This window comes from Bactrocera neohumeralis, chromosome 5 (genome assembly GCF_024586455.1).
Source record: "Bactrocera neohumeralis isolate Rockhampton chromosome 5, APGP_CSIRO_Bneo_wtdbg2-racon-allhic-juicebox.fasta_v2, whole genome shotgun sequence".
Lineage (NCBI taxonomy): Eukaryota > Metazoa > Arthropoda > Insecta > Diptera > Tephritidae > Bactrocera > Bactrocera neohumeralis.
The window spans coordinates 62,489,542-62,512,840 of record NC_065922.1 but is presented as its reverse complement, the minus strand read 5'-3'; the positions used below and the strand labels follow the sequence as shown (position 1 = coordinate 62,512,840).

The following is a 23,299-nucleotide window of genomic DNA, read 5'->3' as shown; positions in this document are numbered from 1 at the left end:
TATTATATACTGTTAATTATAACATTTAAGGGGGGAGCCTGCTTTAGAGGCTTCAAAAAATCAATTTTTTTGAGAATTTTTTTGGGAGGGAAATAAATAAGTGATTCAAGCGAAATTTCTAGGGCTTATAGTTATATATATTTAAACATCATTTACAAATTTTTGGGATACGAAATTTTTAATATTCTGCCTTTGAGAAGCAATTGCCCGATGCATCTTGCATGTGCCTATGTCGAACGACGAGCAGGCTGCAGGTCGCAATTTTTATTGAAAACAAAAAATTCAAAGAGATTCATATTTTTTAATAATTTATCTTCTAGTTAAACTAAAAAAAAATTCCAAAAAAAAGTGTAAAATTTTAGAATTTTTTTAAAAATTGAAAAAAAAAGTGGTTTTTGACCAAAAAAATTTACTTTATGTTGTTTAAAAATATGTTCAAACTTGACTTTTCTTAGTTTTTTTTAGTTTAAATAGACGATAATTTAATGCCAAAAAACTTTGCCCCAATTCCATACGACATTTAGTTTTTTTTCTATCCTGCCCGCCAATTAAGCAAAATCCTAAAAATGAAAAACCGAGAAATCGCGCGTCAAAGTTTTCACTTTCTGCCCAATCGCTCATATATCTGCTAGACGCTCGGTCACTATTTTCCTTCTAGCTTCGAAAATATTTCGAATTCCCATCTAAAACTTTGAGGACATATTCTTAGATTATTTTTAAAGAGATTTAAGCAAAAACAAAAAAATCGATTTTTTGAAGCTTCTAAAGCAGGCTCCTCAAGGCATTGTGCAGTATTCACGTATCGCAAGATCCTTTGACTTTTTTCCTTCCAGCTTTGAACCACTGAACTAGACGCGGCGCAAAAGTTCTACTGGATGGCCCAAAATATTCTCTACGGCAATCTTCGTAAAAGCAAGTTTCTTCACGCAATTTATGCAAAAATTTACGACAGTCTTTAGTTTTTCTGATTATTATTTTTATAATACAAGTATATTAGATATGATGCTGGTGAATAAATGACTAGCATATTGAAGAACATTGCCATTGGCCATCTCGAAGACGTTGACGTTTGTATCTTCGAACCATTTGATCCTTAGTATGAACGCCAGTTTCATATTTCTTTTATTTTATTTTAATTTTCCTGTAGAGCTTGTTTTTAAATCGTAATCTATTCTCATTTACAGATATCATTATGCGTTACATATTTATTTAATTTTTTGTTTTTTTATTTTTTTTTTTTTTTTTTTTTTTTTTTTTTTTTTTTTTTTTTTTTTTTTTTTTTTTTTTTTTTTTTTTTTTTTTTTTTGTTTTTTTATTTTTTTTATTTCTTTTTTTTTTGTTTATATATGTCGTTAACTCATTCCTTCTTTATTTTGTTTTTCTTTTATGTATGTTTTTATTATTTGCATTTATTTCTTACTGAAATAAGTTTATATCATATTGCTTTTTTTTGTTTTTTTTGTGTTCGGTTTCATAATGTCGATTTGCCTCTTCGCACTTCATTGTATTTACACCACCCCTCACCTTCATTCCTCACTGTCATGGTTTTACCTAGGCATTTATTGACATTGTCGTCATTGATGCGTCACGATCAACCGAGCTCTGTTGTAATTAACAGTAATGGCATGACAATCTACATGTTTGCTTACGCTTTGTCTATATACAATTGCTTCTTATTTGACGAGATAAGCAAAGAAGTGCAATCAATAGTGGAAACCGAAGACTTAAGCAGCGAACTTCAAGTGTGGATTTATGAAAAACTAAAGCTCAAGAGACCGCAACAGAAATATGTAAACAATGATTTGCTGCTAGTAATAACGAAGTGGCTTTCGAGTAATTAACACTTGATTCGGCTCTCGTAATCCAAAATCACCTTGAGTTTTCAACGCATTTCACACATGAATGCAATTAGATCGGCAACATATAATAACGGCAATCGCAGTAACCAAATTGTGGTGAATTTTACGAAATTTTTCAATATAAACCAACAATCAAGCAACAATGCATTGCAACAACAACGTTTTCGTATCACAATGTTTTGCCTCAAGATAAACAAGTGGTTTGAACGATAACAGTAATGCGGTAAGCCAAGAGTTTAAGAAACTTCCCAACCACAAAGTAGCAGTTGGATGTTATGAACACAACAAAAACAACCATAGCATAATTTCTACACATGAAGCAACAAAGCGGTAGCCATTCAAAAGCCGGTTGAACAAGATCTCTTCTGCAATCATATGAATGATTACGAAAAAACACACGCCTCAACAAAAGAGCGCGCTAATTATAGGAGAGCGAGAGAATGCGCACATTGTAGTAAATACTTACTCACATTTTGTATGTGTAATACAAAAACTAAACAAAAAACCTTTGCGGAATGCCCAGAGTTTTTTTTTGGCTATGTCACGCATGCGCATGCGTTCAGCTTGGCGCCGGTGAGCGGAAATTACCAATTTGCTAATCATAAATTATAATAAGTGTCATAAATGCAAATAAACGTAATAAAATGAGAAATTAAGCAAATAAAGTTTATCCTACAAAAATATGTTACAAAGAAATTAATAGAAAATTACAAAAAAATTTAGACGTATTCCATATAAATATAATCATAATAGACGCATAGAAATAAACTAAATTATTAAGTATTAAAAACAAAAAAAATTTAATAAATTAATAGAAAAGTAATTTTATAAAAATAAAAAATTAATAATAAATTTAAGCCAAAAAATTGTAATGACAAAAATAAAAAATAAATTAATAATAAAAGCAATATATTAATTATAAAAAAAAATTGTAAATGACAAAAATATTTTGAACATTTAAAATTAAAAAAAAAAAAAATAATAATAAATAGATAATTAGGGTAGTCGAAAAAGTCTTTTCGTATTTTGTCAGTAAATTGTCAATAGATTGCGGTCGTATATCACCAGTGCTGCCAAACACATTGTGTCATATCATATAGCGTTAGAAAGGTAAGGCTTTGAGCTTCATTAAACCAAATACATGAAATTCGGGGAAGTTGAAAAAAAGTTACAACTGTTCAAAAATGAGTGAAAATAATGAAGAAGAAGAATGCCACCAATGAAATTTGTGAAGTTTACGGAGGCGATGCTGTATCAGTTCATTTAGCCAACAATGGTTCGCTCGCTTCCGTTCTGAAAATTTCGATGTGAAAGCTCTGGTCGACCTATCGTTGAAAAAGTCCATGAAATTATGGAAAATATTGACCAGACCGTCACATAAGCAGCCATGACATCGCTAAGGAACTTAACATTCATCATCAAACGGCTTTGAACCATTTATAAAAGGCTGGCTGCAAAAGAAGCTCGATGTCTGGGTAACACATGAATTGTCTGTTAAGTAATGAATCGAATTAACATCTGCGATTATTTGCTGAAACGAATTGAAATCGAACCATTTCTGAAGCGAATGGTAATAGGAGACGAAAAGTGGATGTAATGTGCCAAAAGGATCATAGTCCAAGCGTGATGCAGCTCAAAAAATGATCGTACAGCCAGGATTGACGCCTCGAAAGGTTATGCTGAGTGTTTGGTGGGGTTGGAGAGGAATCATCCACTATGAGTTGCTCTAGCCTGGTCGAACGATTGATTCTACATTTTACAACTGATGAGATTGAAGCAAGCAATTGAAAAAATGGTCAGAAATGATCAACAGAAAGGGCTTCGTCTTCCATCAGGACAACGCTGTCTGATGCATCCACCTTATAGCCCTGACCTTGCACCATCGGACTACCATTTGTTTCGGTCAATGCAGAACTCCCATAATGAAGTAAGGTTGGCTTCAAGAGAAGCCTGTGTAAATTACTTGTCGCAGTTTTTCGCCCAGAAACCAGAAAAGTTTTACACTGATGGAATAATGTCTCTAGTGAAGAAATGGCGTAAAGTGGTCGACTAAAATGGTACATATTTGGCTTATTAAAGTTCGTTATCAATATCAAAAAAAATGAAGTTTGATTAGAAATACGAAAAGACTACCATAATTTAACAAATTAAGATAAAATAATACTCTAACAGCAAATTGTAAAAAAAAAATTAAATGGAAATATCAAAATAATAATTAATGGAAATACATATACGTAAGTATGTGTGTATGTGCAACAGCTGCCAACAAATAATATGTCATTATTAATAGGTCAAGAGCGAAACAATAATGCTAGGCAACCAAAATAACTCTGGAGACCAGTTTGGTGGGAAAAATAAAAAAAAATCACGTAAAAAAAGATAAGGAAAGTTGTAAATAGAAATATTTGTGGGTCACTATAAATCAAGTCCGCATTTGCCTTGCATATAATACCCACAGTGGGCTCAAGCCTTATAACAAACACTATTTTGAATAATTTGAGTTAAACCAAATCTTTATATATATAAATCATCTGACCGTGTGTTTGTAATTGAACTGCTTCTAAACGGCTTAACCGATTTTGATGAAATTTTTTGTGTGTGTTCAAGGAGATTCGAGAATGGTTTAGATTTACAATTTGGTTCACTGGAAAATGTTTTTTTAAATTAATTTTTCATTTGTAATTAATTGCTAATTTTGGAATGTTTGACCGATAGATTGCGCTACCATCGCAGTATCCAATATGCAAACCTTAAATTGGCGTAAACGTGCAATAAACAAAACGATGCCAAAGTAAAAGGCGACATCTGTAGACAAGTTTTCAAAACGTGGACAGAGTTATTCGTTCTTAAGTAATAAATTGGGTGATTCAATACATCTATGGGTAGCCATAACATTTTTTTTCATACCTGCTAACTATTGGAGGGGGTATCTTGACAGGCAATTTAACATTGCAAAAGATCTGGCATAAAAAATAGCGGCATAACTGAAGTGTTGATAAAAAGGTCTATTAAAATTTGAGATATACAGAAATCTTTTCGAAGCATTGCAAGACTGATGCCATAACCTTGCCAGCCGACTTTTTTTTTGTCTTTCCACCGTTTCTTAATATGTAGTCCACCAGACTGACAATCGATTGGACTCGATTGATTTCACTGATGCACAGCCCAAATTCAATAGTATTTTTACCCCAAAAACCAATTCTTTCTTAACGCACGAAATGCTTTCTGATTCATTTTTGTTGCTTCACCAAAAATGCGATTATTCCTTAACTAATACTTATAATCTGACTAATAGAAATCATATAGATGGTATTGGTAGTACTACCTATGTATCAGTCACGTGCGCGGGTCCTCTAGTGTCTTGTAATAATTTTCAACAAATTTAAAATTTTTGTTGTTGTTATTTGTATTTATATTGTTATTGTCATTTGTGATTTCTGACTTATTGTAGGCATTTGGGTGGAATTAGCATATATATTAATCGAAAACAGGCGTATTTTACTGTGTTAAGATTAGTTTCTCAAGTTTTTGCGTCATGAGTAGTTCAAGAAGACGTTGTTTAAATAAACCAGATCATTTTTACTACATATGCGGGAAATATGTGTTTAAAAATTGTAGAAAAGTTATATCAGAGTTGTTGAAAAATACCTATTTTGAGTATTTTGGGGTGCTCTTGGATAAAAATAAGAATTCTTGAGCTCCCAATTGTGTTTGTAAATCTTGTGTGGAATATTAAAGATTATGGAAAAGTGGTAAAAGAAGTGCTTCTAAATTTGGAACAACAATTATTTGGCGAGAACCGCGAAATCATCTCGTAGACTGTTATTTTTGTACTGTGAACATAAACGGTTTAAACACTAAAAATCGAGCTAAATGGCAGTACCCAAGTACTAGTTGTGTGCAACGTCCAGTGCAGCGTTCATCTAACTCTTCTGAGCCTAAAAATACAACTGAACCGTTAGAGCAAGACATTGAAGGACCACGCTCATCACAAAATGATGCTGTTTTTGAAGGTATGTCTAATGAGCCAAAACGCTTTTCCCAAAATGAGTTGAATGATCTTGTAAGAGATTTAAATCTTTCTAAACAAGCTTCAGAATTGTTAGCATCAAGACTAAAAGAAAAAAAATTTGCTATCCTCAGATACTAAAATAAGTTTCTATCGTGAAAGAGATGCAGAATTACGGCGTTATTTTTCTGTAGAAAACGGCATTACCTTTTGTTCAGATATCAAAAACTTGTTGATAAAAATGGGCTTGAAGCGATACGAACCAAACGACTGGCGTTTATTCATTGACAGCTCAAAACGTAGCCTTAAATGTATTCTATTACATAATGGAAACAAATCCGCTGGGATACCTATTGCCCACAGTACAAAGTTAAAGGAGGAATATTGTAACATTTCGCTAGTCTTGAACAAAGTAAAATACAATGACCATGATTGGCAAATTTGTGTCGATTTAAAAATGGTCAACAAAGTGGTTATACCAAGTTTCCCTGTTTTATATGTCTTTGGGACAGTAGAGTTAAACAAGAGCATTGGGTGAGAAAAAACTGGCCCTTGAGAGAAAAAATGGAGCCTGGAAAACACAATATAGTCCACAATTCATTAGTAGCTCGTAACAAAATTATGCTTCCACCATCACTACATATAAAACTGGGCATCATAAAACAGTTTATAAAATCACTAGATAAAGATGGGAACTGCTTTTCTTTCATTTGACAATAATTTCCTCAGCTCACTATGGAAAAGATTAAAGCCGGAATTTTTGATGGCCCCCAAATTAGACAACTTACGACACATACTCAATTTAGAAATTCTATGACTGAGTCAGAACTAAAGGCTTGGACAGCATTCGTATCTGTGATGCAGAATTTTCTCGGAAATAAAAAATCTGAAAATTATATTGAACTTGTAGAAGACCTTCTGCTACAAATAAAAAATATGGGATGCAATATGAGTATAAAACTCCACTTCTTCCATAGTCACCTAGAGAGGTTTCCGGAAAATTTAGGAGATATGTGCGAAGAGCAGGAGAGCGTATGCATCAAGACTTAAGCGTCATGGAAGAGCGCCATCAGGGTTTCTGGGATACAAATATGATGTCTGACTATTGTTGGTCTCTAATGCGTCATTTTCCAAAGTCTACACATCGGAGCAGAGCTTTAAAACGAAGTTTTTTAGAATTTAATGATTAATTATTTTTCTTAATAAATACATGTTTTTTCTGTGTAATACCTACATGGCTGAAACTCTGAAACTAGAGCTGATAAAAATATTTAAATTATATTTTTGGAATTAGCATATTATATGTAGTCAGCAACAGCTAAAATTTCTTCGGCAACAAATGTACTGTAAACTAGTGTAACTTAGGCCAATGTTCCACAGTAATGTGAAGAAAGTTTGGCAAGGCATTATTAAATTTTTATCTAATTCTAAGTAACTCGCTCTGTACAATCTACAATTAGCGCTCTTCCTTTACTAAACTAAATCTTAAACATATTTTTTTTAACAAATATAATCTTCAAGTCATTGTGAGTTTACATATTTTGTTGACCAACTTTCGTTTTGTTTTGTCATCTTCACACTGATCTTTTATTTTATAATGCTGATTGGTTTTTATGGTAAAGTGCTCAATTTGTGCTGCATAAAAATTAATATAAATAACAACAAAAACAACATCATCATTTGCCGCGTTAGTGTCACTTTAGACGCCTGCTGTCTTTTTTCTATCTTTCTTTATCTCGTCTGGCTTTGCGCTCGTGTACGAAGCGTCAGCGAGAAATGTGCCGTTTGCGCAGCTTAACTTTTTATGTCTGCTAGATAGCGAGAGTGAAAATAAAAAAAAAATCCAACTCAGGCGTAATATTTTCTCTGCTTGCTTTTACTTTCAATTCAATTATCATAAGGAAAAAATAGCTGATTGCTTTTAAATGGCATTTCGTGCGAGATGATAATTTCAAAATATTACGTTGTTCAATTTGTTGAATATAAGTATAAAATATTTTTTTAATCAGTTAAGAAATATGATACAAAACTTTTATTATATGCTAATTAATGAAACAATTTTTTTAATACTTTGCAACGCGTTTGTCGTAAATTTTCTTCAAAAATATGCCTAATGCGTTTACAGATTTACGTTAAAAATTGACTGAAATTATTTCTACTGAATTTGATACGATATGATATAATTGATATATTTTCCGGAATAAAAACGGCTTTGTTATTTTTCAAGTACTTGAATTGGATCGGCCAGTTTGTATGGCAGCTACATATATACCAAAGTGGTTCGATCTGAACAAATTTCTTGGATATTGGAGCAATGCCTTAAATAATAATTTACGCCGAATCTCGTGAAGAAACGTCGTAAAAAAAGTGTTCCATACAAGGACTTGAGATCGGTCAGTTTGTGTGGCAACTACATGCTACAGTTGTCCGATCTGAACAACATTGCTGAGTATTATAGCATTGCCTTAGAGCTCGTAAACTAAGAAATGTTTCCATATCTTTGTATGATCGGTCAGTTTGTATGGCAGTCAGATGCTATAGTTGCCCGATCTGTTGTGATTCTATGTAGAAGGCTCATCAGTTTTGTTTTAAGAATACGCTATTCATAATAAACCAAATGTTTAACTAGAAACTAGTTGGTATACAAATTCTAACCAACACAACACACCATCTTATTAGGAAAAATCATCTTTATAAGTGGTTTAAATTATACTTTACACTTGATACAGGTTTCTTCACACTTAATTTTTTCTTTTCATTCTCGACCGTTTATTTAATTTCTAACTACTCTTGACTAACACTTACCGATATTTCCAGTCCAGTTTGCTTTTATGCAAGTACAAAGACAGCAGCGGCACATCCGAGATCTCTGTTTCCTGACCGCCCGCTTCGAGCAGCAAAATGCGCCAATGCGGCACTTCGGAGAGCCGCGAAGCTAACACACAACCTGCCGAACCGCCACCCACAATGATGAAATCATAGGCCAATGAGACCGCAGGCACATTGAACGGACGATTTTCCGGATCGAAAAGATCGTAATTGTAGTAGGCAATGGCGGCTATCAAAAACGGCAGAATGGCCAGTTTACTGACACCAATAATGGTGGTGGCGATTTTGATAGCACCTGCAATAGCTATACCCAACTTGGAGGCGCCCACTGCAGCGGCGCCAGCAGTGACGGCGGCTTTTGAGCCCGCGCTTGCCTTGAATATGGCACCGGCAGCGGCGCCAAGACCAAGACCAAGCACCATTTTCTATATTTTGCGTTCAGGGATTATGGCTAAATATTTTACTATAATTATCACAAAATCTTGTTGTTGTAGTTGTTGTGATTTAGGGGGTTTTAAAAGCAGATATACACGTTCTGCGCCTTGTAGCGTCACTCATGCACTTACACGCTTTTGGCTTCTTAGCAATATGCACACTTTCTTTGCATTTTTTACTTTCAATTTATTTTCACTGCATATATGTGCATTGTTTTTGTTGTGACGCGCGGTAAGTGATATTGGAATTTACTTTGTACACAAGCTTAAAACATTTTCGTCACGTTGGCGCGTTTAAGGCATTTCTCCTGCGCAAGCCACTTCGTTTGTTACGGTTGTGTTGGCGCAAGCGCCCACTACAATTTAACCGTTAATTTGTTAACAACAATCGAAATGCTTTGAGTCGTGCAATGCGCAGCCACAAATGTCCCGTGTCGCACGTCCAATTCAATTCTTCACTTCACTTACACAAACAACACTTTTTTTCTTTTTCTGCGCATAGAAATTTCTTCTTAAATCTACCGTTGCACCGTTAAACACGTCTGCAGTGGCGCACTGCCGTTTTGCTTCTGTGTCGTCGAATCTCTTGTGCCTGGTGCACAAGTGTCGGTCATGCATGGTAACTCACTGCGCGGGCTTAAATGCCTAACAAACATATTGCCTGGCTTATTAACTTGGCTTAGCGCTCAGCGCTCCGGTATGCTTGTAGTGTCTGTGCGCGTGCGCAATGCGCTCACTCTCGCATTGGCTCCCAGCCGGTTTGGCGTTGCAACGAAACGGTTCAAGTGCGCAAAACCGTTTGGCGCTCATTTATTGCTACGTTGCTGTGTTGATTAACTTAAGGGTTGATACTCAAGGGTGTGCAATAAATAGTGACAAATTATATTTCTTTGTATGCGCAACTCAATTGTATGTTTGATTTAATTCTATTTTTGTAATAATGACCATTAACGAGTTGTTTGTTAAGACAGGGGCGGATCCAGAAATAGTTTTTGAGAGGAGAAATAAACATTTACTTGAAACATGAAGATTATTATATTAAATATAGTAGTCTTCATACAGTTTAGTATCATAGTGGAGTAATTTCTAATCGAATAATCGAAAATATCAAATCCTAGTAAATTGAAAAAAAAAATAAAAAAACACATTTTAAATCGTAGACGTGCGGTTGACATACTTTTTGTCTTTTGACTTTTGCTTCGGTCCCTAATGACACTGCCAGTGATCAAGTTCACTTTTTTCTTTGCATCTATCTATCAAGATTTTCCATTTCTTTGGTTTTCGAAGCACATACTTTTTCTGCAAGCAGCAAACTCAGTTAATCCAGCCAATACTTCTCTAGAAAAGCGCGCCTTCAAATCTTTGCCGATTGTATCCAAAAGAGGAATGTACACTGAGACCATGTATCGATTCTTTCTGAAGAATCGCGCTAAGTGACAGAGTTAGAGATAGAATATCACTTAGAAAAAATCCCAAATATAAATTGAAATTTGCACGGCTGCGAGTAACGTTGTTTCCCTATTTTTTCAGTTACTAATTTTTCTTTGTTGGAAAACTTAGTGGATAAACCGCGGAGAATGTATCAATCGAACCTATCACAGATGGAGCTGAATGCAGCATCTAACGGGTTTTTTTAATGGGAACGCTACAAAATTAGAACAATAGGGACAGCAAACGACGCCATATTTTCCCCGCTCTTTTGAAATTTCTCTTCTATAAGGTTTGCCATTTTACCATGGAAAATATATGATCCAACAACGAGTTGAAAGTATTAAAATTTGCTACCGAAATTCGGAGTTAATGGCCTCAACTTTAAGAGCGCTATGTCCAAATTATAGTCATCATAATCATCCTGTCAGATCAACAATTGAACGTCTAGTGGAAAAACTTGAATCCGCAGGCACAGTACAAAATGTTCACGTGCCAGTGAGACAAAAAAATGCCCGTAGTATCGAGAACATTGCTGCAGCTAGCGCATCCATTAATGAACACCGAATCAGTCTTTCACACGTCGTAGTGTTGGGGACGTTGTTGTATTCTGCAAGATCAAATTGACGCAAGAACCCTGCTCAAATTCTGACAAACTTGAAAATTAGCAAATCCTGGGAAATATGGCTATTTTACCTTCCATTATACTGAACCGGGTTACTGTGGGAAGTTCATGACCCTGGTTTTAGCGCGAATCCAGATCCTCAGCCAAATGATCTGACAAGGAGGGTTATCTGTTCCTGACACCCTCTTGTGAGACCAATCCGTTCACAGGCTCGTTGCTCAAGGTGATGTCAAGCACCTCTCTCCTGCTTATTGTAATGAATGTGGGTTCACACCACACATTCTCTATATCATATATTATTTGTACTCTAAAAGAGACTCACCTCGTGCCTTGCAGTACGTACTGTCCCATTCCATGTGATGGGCGTTCGCATCACATCCAATGATTAGGGGCAGCATGTGTTTCCTGCAGTACCTTACCAGTTTATCCACAACCTGCTCCTGGGAAATATGCTGATAAAATCTACGACGAAGCTATAGTTTGATGCCTTAAATAGTCTCTGGCTTTGCCACCAGATCCTCAGGAACTCCGGAAATGATAAAAGAAGTCAATATTGTTCCAAATGTTATACATTAAAACCTTTTCATAAGGAGATGCCCTCCGCAAGATACCACGGAGCGAAAGCCTGAAAATCATCGTTTGGTTTTGTATTCATTGTGTTTTTGACCTTGGTGGTGCTCAACATATTCATCAGCGGACTCGTGAGCAGCCGATTTCATCTCTCTAACACTTGCGAGACGATTTTCAAAGCATTTGAGGGCACTTTTTTAAGAATTTCATGTGTTGAAGGTTCCAAAACGAATGCATTTTAATCATCCTCTCTGGTCTAACTTCCTAAAACAACGCCCGCTACTAGCTCTCTGGCGAAGAGCGTCAAGGAAGCTAAACTTCCGCTTAACTCTTTGACCCCCCTTATCTGCAGCTGCGCTGATTACTTTTCCCTTATCGTTTTCCGTGGTCGTTGTCCTTGGTTGTTGCCTTATTGGTTTGTTTGTGTTGGTTTTTGAGTTTTTGTTGTCACACATCATTCCTTCTTTACGACCCTTGGCTCAAGTTTTTTTCGAAATTTTTATGGTCTTTACTTGATTCTTGCAAGGGAACAGCGCTCGAATTATCTAGCTGAAAATAAAAATATTAAACGTGTAAAAGCCTCTTGAATCTCGAAAACGGTAAGTTTCCACATCACTTGTCAAAATTTTTTTTATTCGGCACCGGTACGTGGGAAGACAATGTGTGTAATTTAAAAATGAATGCACCTGCTAAAAACCTCCTGGCTGTTTAAAGTGAAAAAATCATCCAAAAGACGGATTCTTTTATCAGTAACTGGATTAGGAGTGAACTAAGCTCGCATCTTGGTCGTCGCACACTACAATTTTTAGCAGCTTCCTATGTCGTAAAAGGCCTCCTTGAAAGAAAAAATCATTTTCAGAAACCATCGCTTTGACGGTTGGAAGATGCCGAAAATGGGTGACGTTAAAGAAAAAACACCTTTGCTTAGGCCCTACCAAATGGTGAAAGTGATCAGCACACATAAAGATTTGCCTGATTTATAAAGAAAATTGCACATCAAAATTTTGAGTAAATCGAGTTTAACATCATAAAGAGCCTTAACTAGTCACAGCCTTTACCCCGCTTACGCTAAAAAATTAAAAAAAACGACGAAACATTGAAAATCCTTTGACAAATTTACTATTAATATAGGAAAAAAAAGGTTAAAATTGGAACTGGAAAAAGAAAATAAGTTAGAAATAGAAAAACTTAAATCGGCAAGTGAGGAGCGAATTAAAATAAATGTACAACTTTTTTAAACCTTTATATAGTACTGTTAAATAAAACCGCTTGTTAATATTATATGTGTCTTTTATTTTAGATATATTAGTTGCAAACACGATTTTAAGCATTCAAATCTTGTATTAGCGATAGCAAGGTGAGCCGTTTTGATTCACCCTCGTTAGTAGGTAAAGTTTAGTAGTTTGATTCATCAGTTTCCTTTAATGACTATACATGTTTTCGGGAAAAATATGCTTCTGGGTCTTTAGTATGTTTCTCAGCTAATTTTATTTCCGTGACGTCAACATGGCCAACACTTGTGGAAGCTCATGGAGTGTTTCAGCCACTAAAACTCTGCGCTCTGCTGCATCTGGCCAGTACATAAACTTATCTTTTAGCTTCAGAATTGCACAAAATGCTCTATTGGTTATGACCTACTTACATATGTTATCAAGAAATATAAGATCAAGCATAGCTGCACAATTTAATGGAAAACTCACATTTATTACTCCTCCGTCGCTAACTCCAAACAAACTTGCGATTTTTGAAATTGTTGTTCCTTCCCCACTTGAACCCAGTCTATAAAGTATAATTAAATCTTGCATTTGTACGGGAAATTGCTTGCACGAATGCGGGCCAATGAACACTTCATCATATTTTAGAAGGCGCATTCCAAAGTAAACAGGACTTCAAAAAACGACAGAACAAATGGTTTTTTCGGCAAAATCAATTTATTTTATTCAAAATAGTCGCCTTCTGCTTCAATACAGCTTTTTGCACGGTCCAAAAGCATGTCGAACGAGTGTTTTAGCTCGTTGGCCGGTATGCCGGTGCAAGCCTTTTGAATGGCCTCTACGTCTGCATAACGCTGTCCTTTCATGGGCAAATGCATTTTTCCGAAAAGCAAGAAGTCGCACGGTGCCATATCAGGTGAATACGGGGAGTGGTTAATGGATAAAATGTGATTTTTGGTCAAATAATTGTCCTTCGAATTTTGATTCTGAGCAATTTTTGGTCGTAAGTCAATTTGTGCGGAACAAACCGTGCACACACCTTTCGTAAGCCCAAATGTTCGGTCAAAATGCGATAAATCGATGTTTTGCAGATGTTTAATTCTATTTTGGTGAATTTCAATGATGATTTCGGCTGATTTTTGATGAATTCACGCACAGTTCTGGTGGAATTGCCGGTGATCACGGATTTTGATTGGCGCACATGTTGATCGTCATTTATGTCTTCACGACCACTTTGAAAACGTTGAAACCACTCGTGCACTCTGCTACGGTATAGGCAATCATCGCCATAAACTTGTTTCATCAGTTGAAACGTTTCGGTGAAAGTTTTACCAAATTTAAAACAAAATTTAATGTTGGCTCTTTGTTCGAAGCTCATTTTCGCACCGATAACACAAACATACTGACACTTAAAATGCAATAACTTCACTTCCAATCAATGAAATGTCATGAAATTCTCACTGGACAATCGATAGAGATAGCAGATTCTAACACACCAGTCGACATATATGTAGATGGCGCCACCAGGGGCGTGTTTACTTTGGAACGCACCTTGTATTAGTTTAATAATAACATCAAACGTATTTCGACCCGCATAATTTGTCTAAACCTGTTTTCATCCAAATGCGGCAAAACGTTTATTAAAAATTTATTCGATTTTGGAACAGAATGATGAACAAAAGGGTACCCATATCTAAAATATTTAGAAGCTTCAATGGCAAGAGCAAAGTCTTCCTTAATTTCGTCTTTTTTTGTATTGGTCATCTCTAATAAGGTGATATGATTTTAGTATTGAACACTCAAAGCAAAAGTTATTATATTATCGTCATTTTTTCCAAATAGCTCCAACATTAATAAATCATTTAAAAGGACTTTTTCCCAAAATTTGAGAAATTTCACTTTTTAGCTTACTCTCTAGATCTATGATTTTGACAACTAAACAGCTGATAAAAAGCATTTCGTGTAACGCAGTGCGTAAATGTATAAATATATGAGTTTGGTAAACTTATTCGCTTAAGATAGTAGTCTGGTAACTTGGCTTCAAAAAATCGAAAATTTTTTTTACTTAATTTGAAAGTACAATGTCTTAATAATATACGAAGTGACCATAAAAAATTTCAGACAGAAATTCGAAAACTTCAACATCGGGAGTTATCGAGCCTTTCCTGGAGCGGACGGAGTCCTCTCTATAAAGTTTGGTTTTGAACGTTAAACGCGTTTTTCTTAAAAGCATTGTTTTTCTGGTCGGCCCGGGTCCTAACTTTCTTTCTACTGAACCGATCTACACATTTATAGTTCTCGTCGGAACTAACGAGAATTTTTTTCACCCCTAACTTTTTATTTTACATCCCTTTCTCTGCTAAAATAAAAAGGACTTTTTTTCAAAGTCCGCCATTTTGTTATTTACCCTTGAAATTTAACTTCATTAGTTCCGACCAGAATGACGTGTCTATAGATTAAGAATAATCAAAAATATTTGATTTCAGATAACAAGAAGAGCCAAAATCACCCGGGCCGCCCACGTGCATTTTTTTTCGAGGTTTTAACTGGCGAGTGACAATAATAATAGGGGGATGTATTCACTTTTTTCAAACGGATGTTTTTTTTTATATTTTCAATACGAGTCATAAATAAAAACACTCTAAATATTCAAGATAATTTATTTTTATTTTCCAATAAAAAACACACTCCAAAGAAGCCATGAAAATAGGCATAAGTTACCAGACTACTACCTTAAACGAATACCATTAATGTCTGACGCCTGCATTAAAGCTCAAACGCTCATATATGGATCATATCCATAACATTCCTTATGATGTGATAATGGCGGTTTACGTCGTGTCTTCATTTGATAACCTTTATGAATTGTTTTCTTTCACACTCTCTTCACTTTTTCGTCGTTAAACAATTTTCACACATTCCACTTTCCAGATTTATTTCAATAACAATTCAAATGCTCAACTTTACTATGCAAAAACAAGATTTATTTGCCCAATTGCATATGTAGCAAATCTTTGTATTACATCCCATGCAAATAGTCACGTAAGCTAGTACAAAACTACAGTAACACAGTAAAAAATTAAATAACAAGTAAGATTTGCCCTCAAATGGCCCATTAGGTCAGGCGAATTGTGTAAACTATTTATGAGTGCTTCATACCAACAGTTAAACTCCAAGACTCCACATATGTATGTATGTAAGCTCTCTGCTAATAGTTTTGTGTGTCTTCATTATTTACTTTTAGTAATTACATTAATTAAATTAAGCGCGGCGTGTGATTTAATATAAACCAAACTGAGAAGGTCGAAGATTTAATCACGTTTTTTACGCTTTTTGCCAAAGTAATTTCAAGAGTTGATTTTGACCGAAAATAGTTTGATTACAGGGTTGCCAGTTTTGAAAGGCGAGCATTATGAAATACAGTATCATAAACTGTTTGATAACTGTAAGATTTGCTGTAGTTAGACAAGTCATTCTATAAGTTCGTTATAAAGCTAAAAATTAAGTTAATGTAGAGCTTATTAACATTTGAAGATACAATATTAATATAACATTATAAGATAACCTCTCCTACATTTTTAATTTTTATCATTAAGGTAATGATAATTACGAAGACTAAGTTTCAGTTATTATAAGATTTCCGCATTTTTGTTGTAATATAAAATATCTACATTCGATAAAGTTGTTGCATATATCTGTCTAATAGCACTTGGTATTAAAATATATAATAATGCCAAAAATGTACTTGACCCTGCAAAAAATGCCGAAAGTGTTGAACTGTTCGTTATTGCTCGGACCTGTCTATTGATAGGTGGGTGGTTTTGCACCCAAACCCGTTTAATTGACTTTACTATACCCATCAGAAGTAGTCGCCAAAGCTTTTTTTTTAATTTTCTCCGCAGCTGTTAATACATTACACAAAAAAACAAACTTTTTTTTTACAAAAGTTCATTCTCTAATCAAATCAGCAAGTAATCAATTGAAAGTAAATGAACTACAAGATCAGCTATTTTGATTCTTAACCCAAGGTACCCTTTCGCTCTGTGCAACTTAGCGAAAGCTGTGCCTACATACAAGGTCTGTCGCAAAAGAAACAGGATTGTTAAAAAAAAAACAACAAAAAATTAATATTTTTCAAAAGTTATATTTTTTATTCAAAGTAGTTTCCTTGTGCTTCGATACAGCGTTTAGCCCGGTCAATTAGCATTTCAAATGAGTGTTTAAGGTCATTTTCGGAATGCTCTTGAGAATATCGGTCGTCGCCTTTTGGATAGCTGAAATGTCCTGAAACCAGTGTCCTTTCATGGGCAAATGAAGTTTTCCAAATAGGTAAAATCACAGGGTGCCAGATCAGGTGAGTAGGGTGAGTGATTAATGGTTAATATGGAGTTTTTTGTCAAAAAATCAGTGACAAGCGTCGACCGATGACACGGCGCATTATCGTGCAACAGGCGCCAGGACCCTGCCTCACGGTATTGTGGTCGAGCACGACGAATGCGTGACAAAAGACGCTTCATAACACCAAGGTAAAACACAGCATTAATCATTTGGCCAGGTGGGACGAACTCTCGGTGTACAACACACTCGAAATCGTAAAAACAAATCAGCATTGTCTATATTTTTGATTTCTGAAGACGACCGACTTCTGATCGTCACAGAGGTCCTCACGACCTTCTTGGAATCGCTTAAACCACTCATGCACATTACTACGGGATAGGCACTGATCACCATAAACTTTTTTCATCATTTGAAATGTTTCAGTAAACCTTTTCCCAAGTTTAAAACAAAATTTAATATTTGCTCTTTGCATTTTACGGCCGATGACCAAAAGCTGCTGTCACTTTTTGATCGATAACATCGATTGTAGTTATCCAATTGTCTTAAAATTTTTACGAAATGTCAACAAGAGATCAAACTTTTTATTTCATATACCCACCAATAGGTGGCGCCACCAGAAACAGTTATATTTAAAAAGTTCTGTTTCTTTTGCGACAGACCTTGTATTTTGCCTAGATTTTTATTCCCTGAATAAATAGAAAACGTCGGGGAACCTATAAAGTATATATAAATATAATTTTTCCTTTGCGCGATCAATTCCCACAAAAAGATTTTTATTTTTTTTTAAATTAACACATGTTTATGTAACTGTGACCACTGACGCGTACAATTCGGTCAGTTTTTATACTATTGCAACATGTTGCTACAGAGTATAATAGTTTCGTTCACCTAAAGCTTGTATGTATCACCTAAAATTAATCGAAATAAATATAAAGTTATATACAGTAGCGGACAGTGAAATCCGGACAACTAAAAAATGATAGTTTTTCCTTAATATTTTAGTGGAATGTTTAAATTATTTATTTTAAAACGATAATATATATTAAATACATTAGTATTAAGCGAAAAATAGTCAGTGCAGTCGATTGCACTTATAAAATATTTTTAAAAACATTATTTTTAAGATTTTGTCAAACCTCCTTTGCTTTTTATAACGGCTTTTATACGCGCGGGCATTGAATTTATGAGGTTTTTTATTGTGCCTGCTCCAATACCGTTATACCACGTTTCTTCGAGAATTCCATTCAACTCTGCTAAATTCTTTGGTCTCTTCTGTGCTACCTGAGCCTTCATTATAAACCAAAGGTTCTCAATGGGATTTAGGTCCGGACTGTTACCTGACCACTCCAAAGTCGACACCCCGTTTTTTGATAAATAATTCTTCACCTTAAAGAAAGAAAAAAGGATAAGTATTAAATTTGTAATTAAAATTATAGCAATAAACTCTAGTTGGCAGGGCGCAGAATCATCCTGAAAAATAAGAACATCCGCTCTTGAAAAGTGGTTTTCCATTGAAGGTATAACATTTGTTTCAAGTATCTCCTGATACTTAGTCCCATTGACGGTTCCTTCTATTAAGGCTAGTTGCCCAAGGCCATAGTAGGAAAAGCAACCCCAGACCATTCGGCTGCCTCCCTGTTCAGTGCTTTGAACACATTCGTCCTTGAACCGCTCACCAGTTCTCCTTCTCACTTAGGACATACCGTTGCTGCAGAAAAGGTTAAATTTGGACTCATCTGAGCAGATTACATTTCGCCAATCAAGTTGAATTCAATTTTGATGTTTTTTTTGCTCATCTCAAACGGTTTTGACGCATTTTTGAGGTTAAAAGTGTTTTTTTGGCGGCGCGACGAGCGTTCAAACCAATCTCTTGAAGCCTTCGACGAACAGTTCTTGCGCTAACTTCCGTACCAGCATCTTCAAATAACTCTACTTTAATGTCCTCAGCGGTTTTGAAGCGATCTCTCAAGCTGATGCGTTCTATAACCCGATCTTCTCTAGAACTTGTCTTCTTCTTTGCTTCAGAGCCAGTTTTTGTCTTAAGAGACCTGGTTTTATCGAAATTTTTTAGAAATTCTCCGATGGAAGACTTGCTCTATCACTCATTTCCCCGATGGTCAGATTTTCTTTACACAAAATCAAAATATTACTTTTTTGCAATTCGGACATTTTCTTTAAATTTGGCATATTTAAGCTTTAACGAAGGTCGAGCACGAAATAAACTTTGAAACTATTGAAAAAAACTAAAAGTTGTTATAAAATGAAAGAAGAAAACTTTCCGCGAAAAATTACACTTGTCGATTACAATCGTGCTTTAAATACAAAACGACGGGTTGTCCGGATTTCACTGTCCGCTACTGTATATATAATTGATCAGGATGACTGGGCGAGTTGAAATCCGGCTGAATATCTGTTCATCCGTCCGTCCGTCGGTCCGTTCGACCACCCAAGCTGTAACTTGAGTAAAAATTGAGATATCTTGATGAAACTTTGTACACATGTTAGCAAAAAATTAAGGCGGAGTTCGTAGATGGGCGTAATCGGACCACTACCACGCCCACTAACCGCCATTAATGGAAAACCTCTACAAGAACGTGACTAAGCACTAAATTAAGATATAGAGTTGTAATTTGGCACGGGGGAATGCAGTGGGAAGGTCCAAACTATGGACTTAAAATTTTGGAGGGGATGGCCTCGAAATTTTTTGAACAAATGCTTATATTTCAACGCCGATGTCAACGATGTGTAGATCTGTTCCAAAAAGTACGTGTTATCTCCGCTTCTCTGTATCTAAACAATGAACAAGATGTTGCTTGGTCTAAAAAAGTATGCGAATACATATTTTGTCCTACGCTGATGATGTGAGGCTTTCGATCAGAGGAAAATTCCCAAATACCCTGTCTAACCTTATGCAGAAAATATAAGTAAAATGACAAAACGATAGGGCGAAAATAAAGCACTACCAAGACAGCGCTGGTATTCTTCACTATAAAACATAGAATTCCAGAAGTTGACCCGTCACTATAAACGGTATGTGGTTATGGGAATTACATTTAAAATACCAATTACAAATTATTGTTTTTTGATTTGCGTAAATAACTTATTATATCTTATTATATATTGTTAAATTAATGTCCGTAACACTCGTTATCATAACGAATATATAATATCACTTATTTACCTGCTTTATAAACTAACTCATTGTGAGTATGATATAATATATAGCATTATTATATAATTTCTGACTGTTGGAAAATCAGTTCACTGTCTCCATCTGCTGCGGCACATACGTTGAAATGGAAAGAAAATCAAGAGAAACGAGGAAATTAAAAAGAGAAATGAGTTGAAGGTCAAACTTGTAAAATCAAATGAAAAAAAATTTAAACTACAAAAATATTACATAACTAGATATATAGTATGTAAGCTACTGCGTGTGCCATATGAATACAGGCCAGGCGAAAAGCAAGTTTCTAGCAAAAACTGAGATGTCTACTCATTCACAGTTGCGAAGTAGGTAGTTACGCAGCCTGCGTTTTACTCCAAATTCATGTTCAGATGCGTGAAAGTAACCGCGTTTTCATCTTCCCAATAATAATAACACGCAATTAATTGTTGGCATTGTTTGCAAACTGCATCGAGTACGATGTGTGCTCTTACATTTGTTCAACATTTAATTAAACGACATGTACTACATGCTCCTCTGCGCTAAACGTTCATCCACACAACAAAACCACGCATGCGCGCACTTCAATATTAAATTGTAGGAGCTACGCTGCCTCAAGCACATTTCATCTTTTTGGTCATAGTGGTAGAAAACAAATTGCACAAGTACAGATATTAAATTAAACTACTCCTGGTAGTTATGTAAGTGTGCAAATAACTCGCAAAAAATACATAAAATAAAAAGTTTAGTCTCATAAAACTGTTTTATTAAAAATTCTTCCCTCATATTAATAATGCAACTTTAATTAATTTTAAATAAAAACAAGAAAAATCGTTAACTTCGGCTGCACCGAAGCTAATATACCCTTCACAGGTGCATTTCTTTTACTAACTATGTGTTCAGTTTATATGGCAGCTATATGCTATAGTTAACCGATCTGAACAATTTTTTCGGAAATTACATTGTTGCCTCAGAAAATAATCTATACCAAATTTCGTGAATATATCTTGTCAAATGCAAAAGTTTTCCATACAAGAACTTTTTTACGATCGTTCAGTTTGTATGGCAGCTATATGCAATAGTTAAACGATCTAAACAGTTTCCTCAGTGACTACATTGTATACTTAGATAGTAATCTCTACCAAATTTCGTGAATATATCTTGTCAAATGCAAAAGTTTCCCATACAAGAATTTTTTCCGATCGTTCAATTGTTGGCAGCTATATGTATAGTTAACCGATCTAAACAATTTTTTCGAAGACTACATTGTTGTTTTAGAAAATAATCTATACCAAATTTGGTGAAGATACATTGTCAAATGTGAAAGTTTTCCATACAAGAACTTGATTACGATCGTTCAGTTTGTAGAGCAGCTATATGTCTTGAAGAGAAAATGACCTTTGCAAAATTTCAAAACGATATCTTAAAAACTGAGGCACTAGTTCGTGTATATACAAACAGACGGACAGACAGACGGACATGGCTAAATCGACTCAGCTCAACATACTAATCATTTATATATATACTTTATAGGGTCTCCGACGCTTCCCTCTGGGTGTAACAAACTTCGTGACAAACTTTATATACCCTGTTCAGGGTATAATAATATGAAAGCTATCCCAATATTTGCTGCCCATGGTTCATAAGCTTTTGAATATTTTTTGTCGAGCTATGTAAGTATGTATATTAGAGGAATATTATTTTCATTGGCGCTGTTTTTGGTTAACAAACCTAGCACACCCTGGAGAGGTATGTTTCGCCTTCTCACTTCAGCTCGCCTTTAAACGGTTTTTTTTTTGTCTACCCAGAAAATACTTGGTCCAAAAGTCCCCTTTTAAGTGTCTACTGCGTACACCGTCTTCGGTACTCATTTCACTACGTCTAAACTTAGCATACCAATCCCTGATGGTTTGTTTTCCTGGGGCAGTATCCGGAAACTCATCATCAAACCAAGTTTTTGCTTCAACTCTATTTTTCCCCTTCAAAAAGCACTACCCAAAATTCCTTTTTATTGATTTTTTTCAGAATAACAAAATTTGCTTCACTCAAAATGATATGATGATGATTCACAAACTAATGATCCGACAGCTGTCAAATTTATACACGCGCCTTGTGAACGTTTTGGCTAACTAAAAATCATATGGATTTAATTCTAGTAGCGCCATCTATGTGTCAGGTCGTAGACTTTTCAATAGACCTGTAAATTGACAATGAACTATAACGTATAACTTGGAGAACAATAAGCATTATAGACAACCTTACCATCCAATAAAAAAAATGTTTCTTCCTGATGCCCAAATGACAATTAACTTTACTTTTTGGTCCCAGTAGTAATACATTTCAATAGCGCAAATGATATTCGTAGTTCTCTTATATAAACTATTCTCAATCCCAGAATAAGATATTTAGTTTCGTCAAGTTCATGATTTTTGAGTTAGCAACGTTAATCAAAGCGTGTGTTAATTTCTTATATAAGTGGTTTGGATGACTGAAAAGTCTTAATGAGTACACAACTCCAACAGACATATTAATGTCGGCCTAAAAGTTTGTAAACAAAATTAATTTCCTCATTAGGTAACGGATATTTACGCATATTGCTTTTGGTTGTACTTCTCTCAAAGTAATCACTAAATACTTCAAATAACTGTAAAAAAAACTAACAATTTCTCTTTTTTTCTTTTTTCAGGTGAGCTTTTAAAACTGTGTCATCACAACACGGTCGACTTCGTCGTAGATACAAAATAGTGATTGGATTCGGCAAAGTAAAGTGTTTCTCGTTTACCCTTCACTCTAATTTGCGGATGTGAACACACATAAAATCAAAGGAAAT

General features: G+C 35.1%; 2 protein-coding genes across 5 annotated transcripts in view; one reads left to right on the top strand and one right to left on the bottom strand.

Moving 5' to 3' along the window:
• The window catches only part of LOC126758054 (glucose dehydrogenase [FAD, quinone]), a 33,664-nt gene extending 24,545 nt beyond the window's left edge, over nt 1-9,119 (bottom strand). The window contains exon 1 of the mRNA XM_050472049.1: nt 8,674-9,119. Coding sequence (XP_050328006.1) covers nt 8,674-9,119 — 446 coding nt within the window. The remainder of the gene's footprint in view (nt 1-8,673) is intronic.
• LOC126759436 (flotillin-2) overlaps nt 1-23,299 on the top strand; it is a 418,004-nt gene that overhangs the window by 240,559 nt on the left and 154,146 nt on the right. The window lies entirely within an intron of this gene.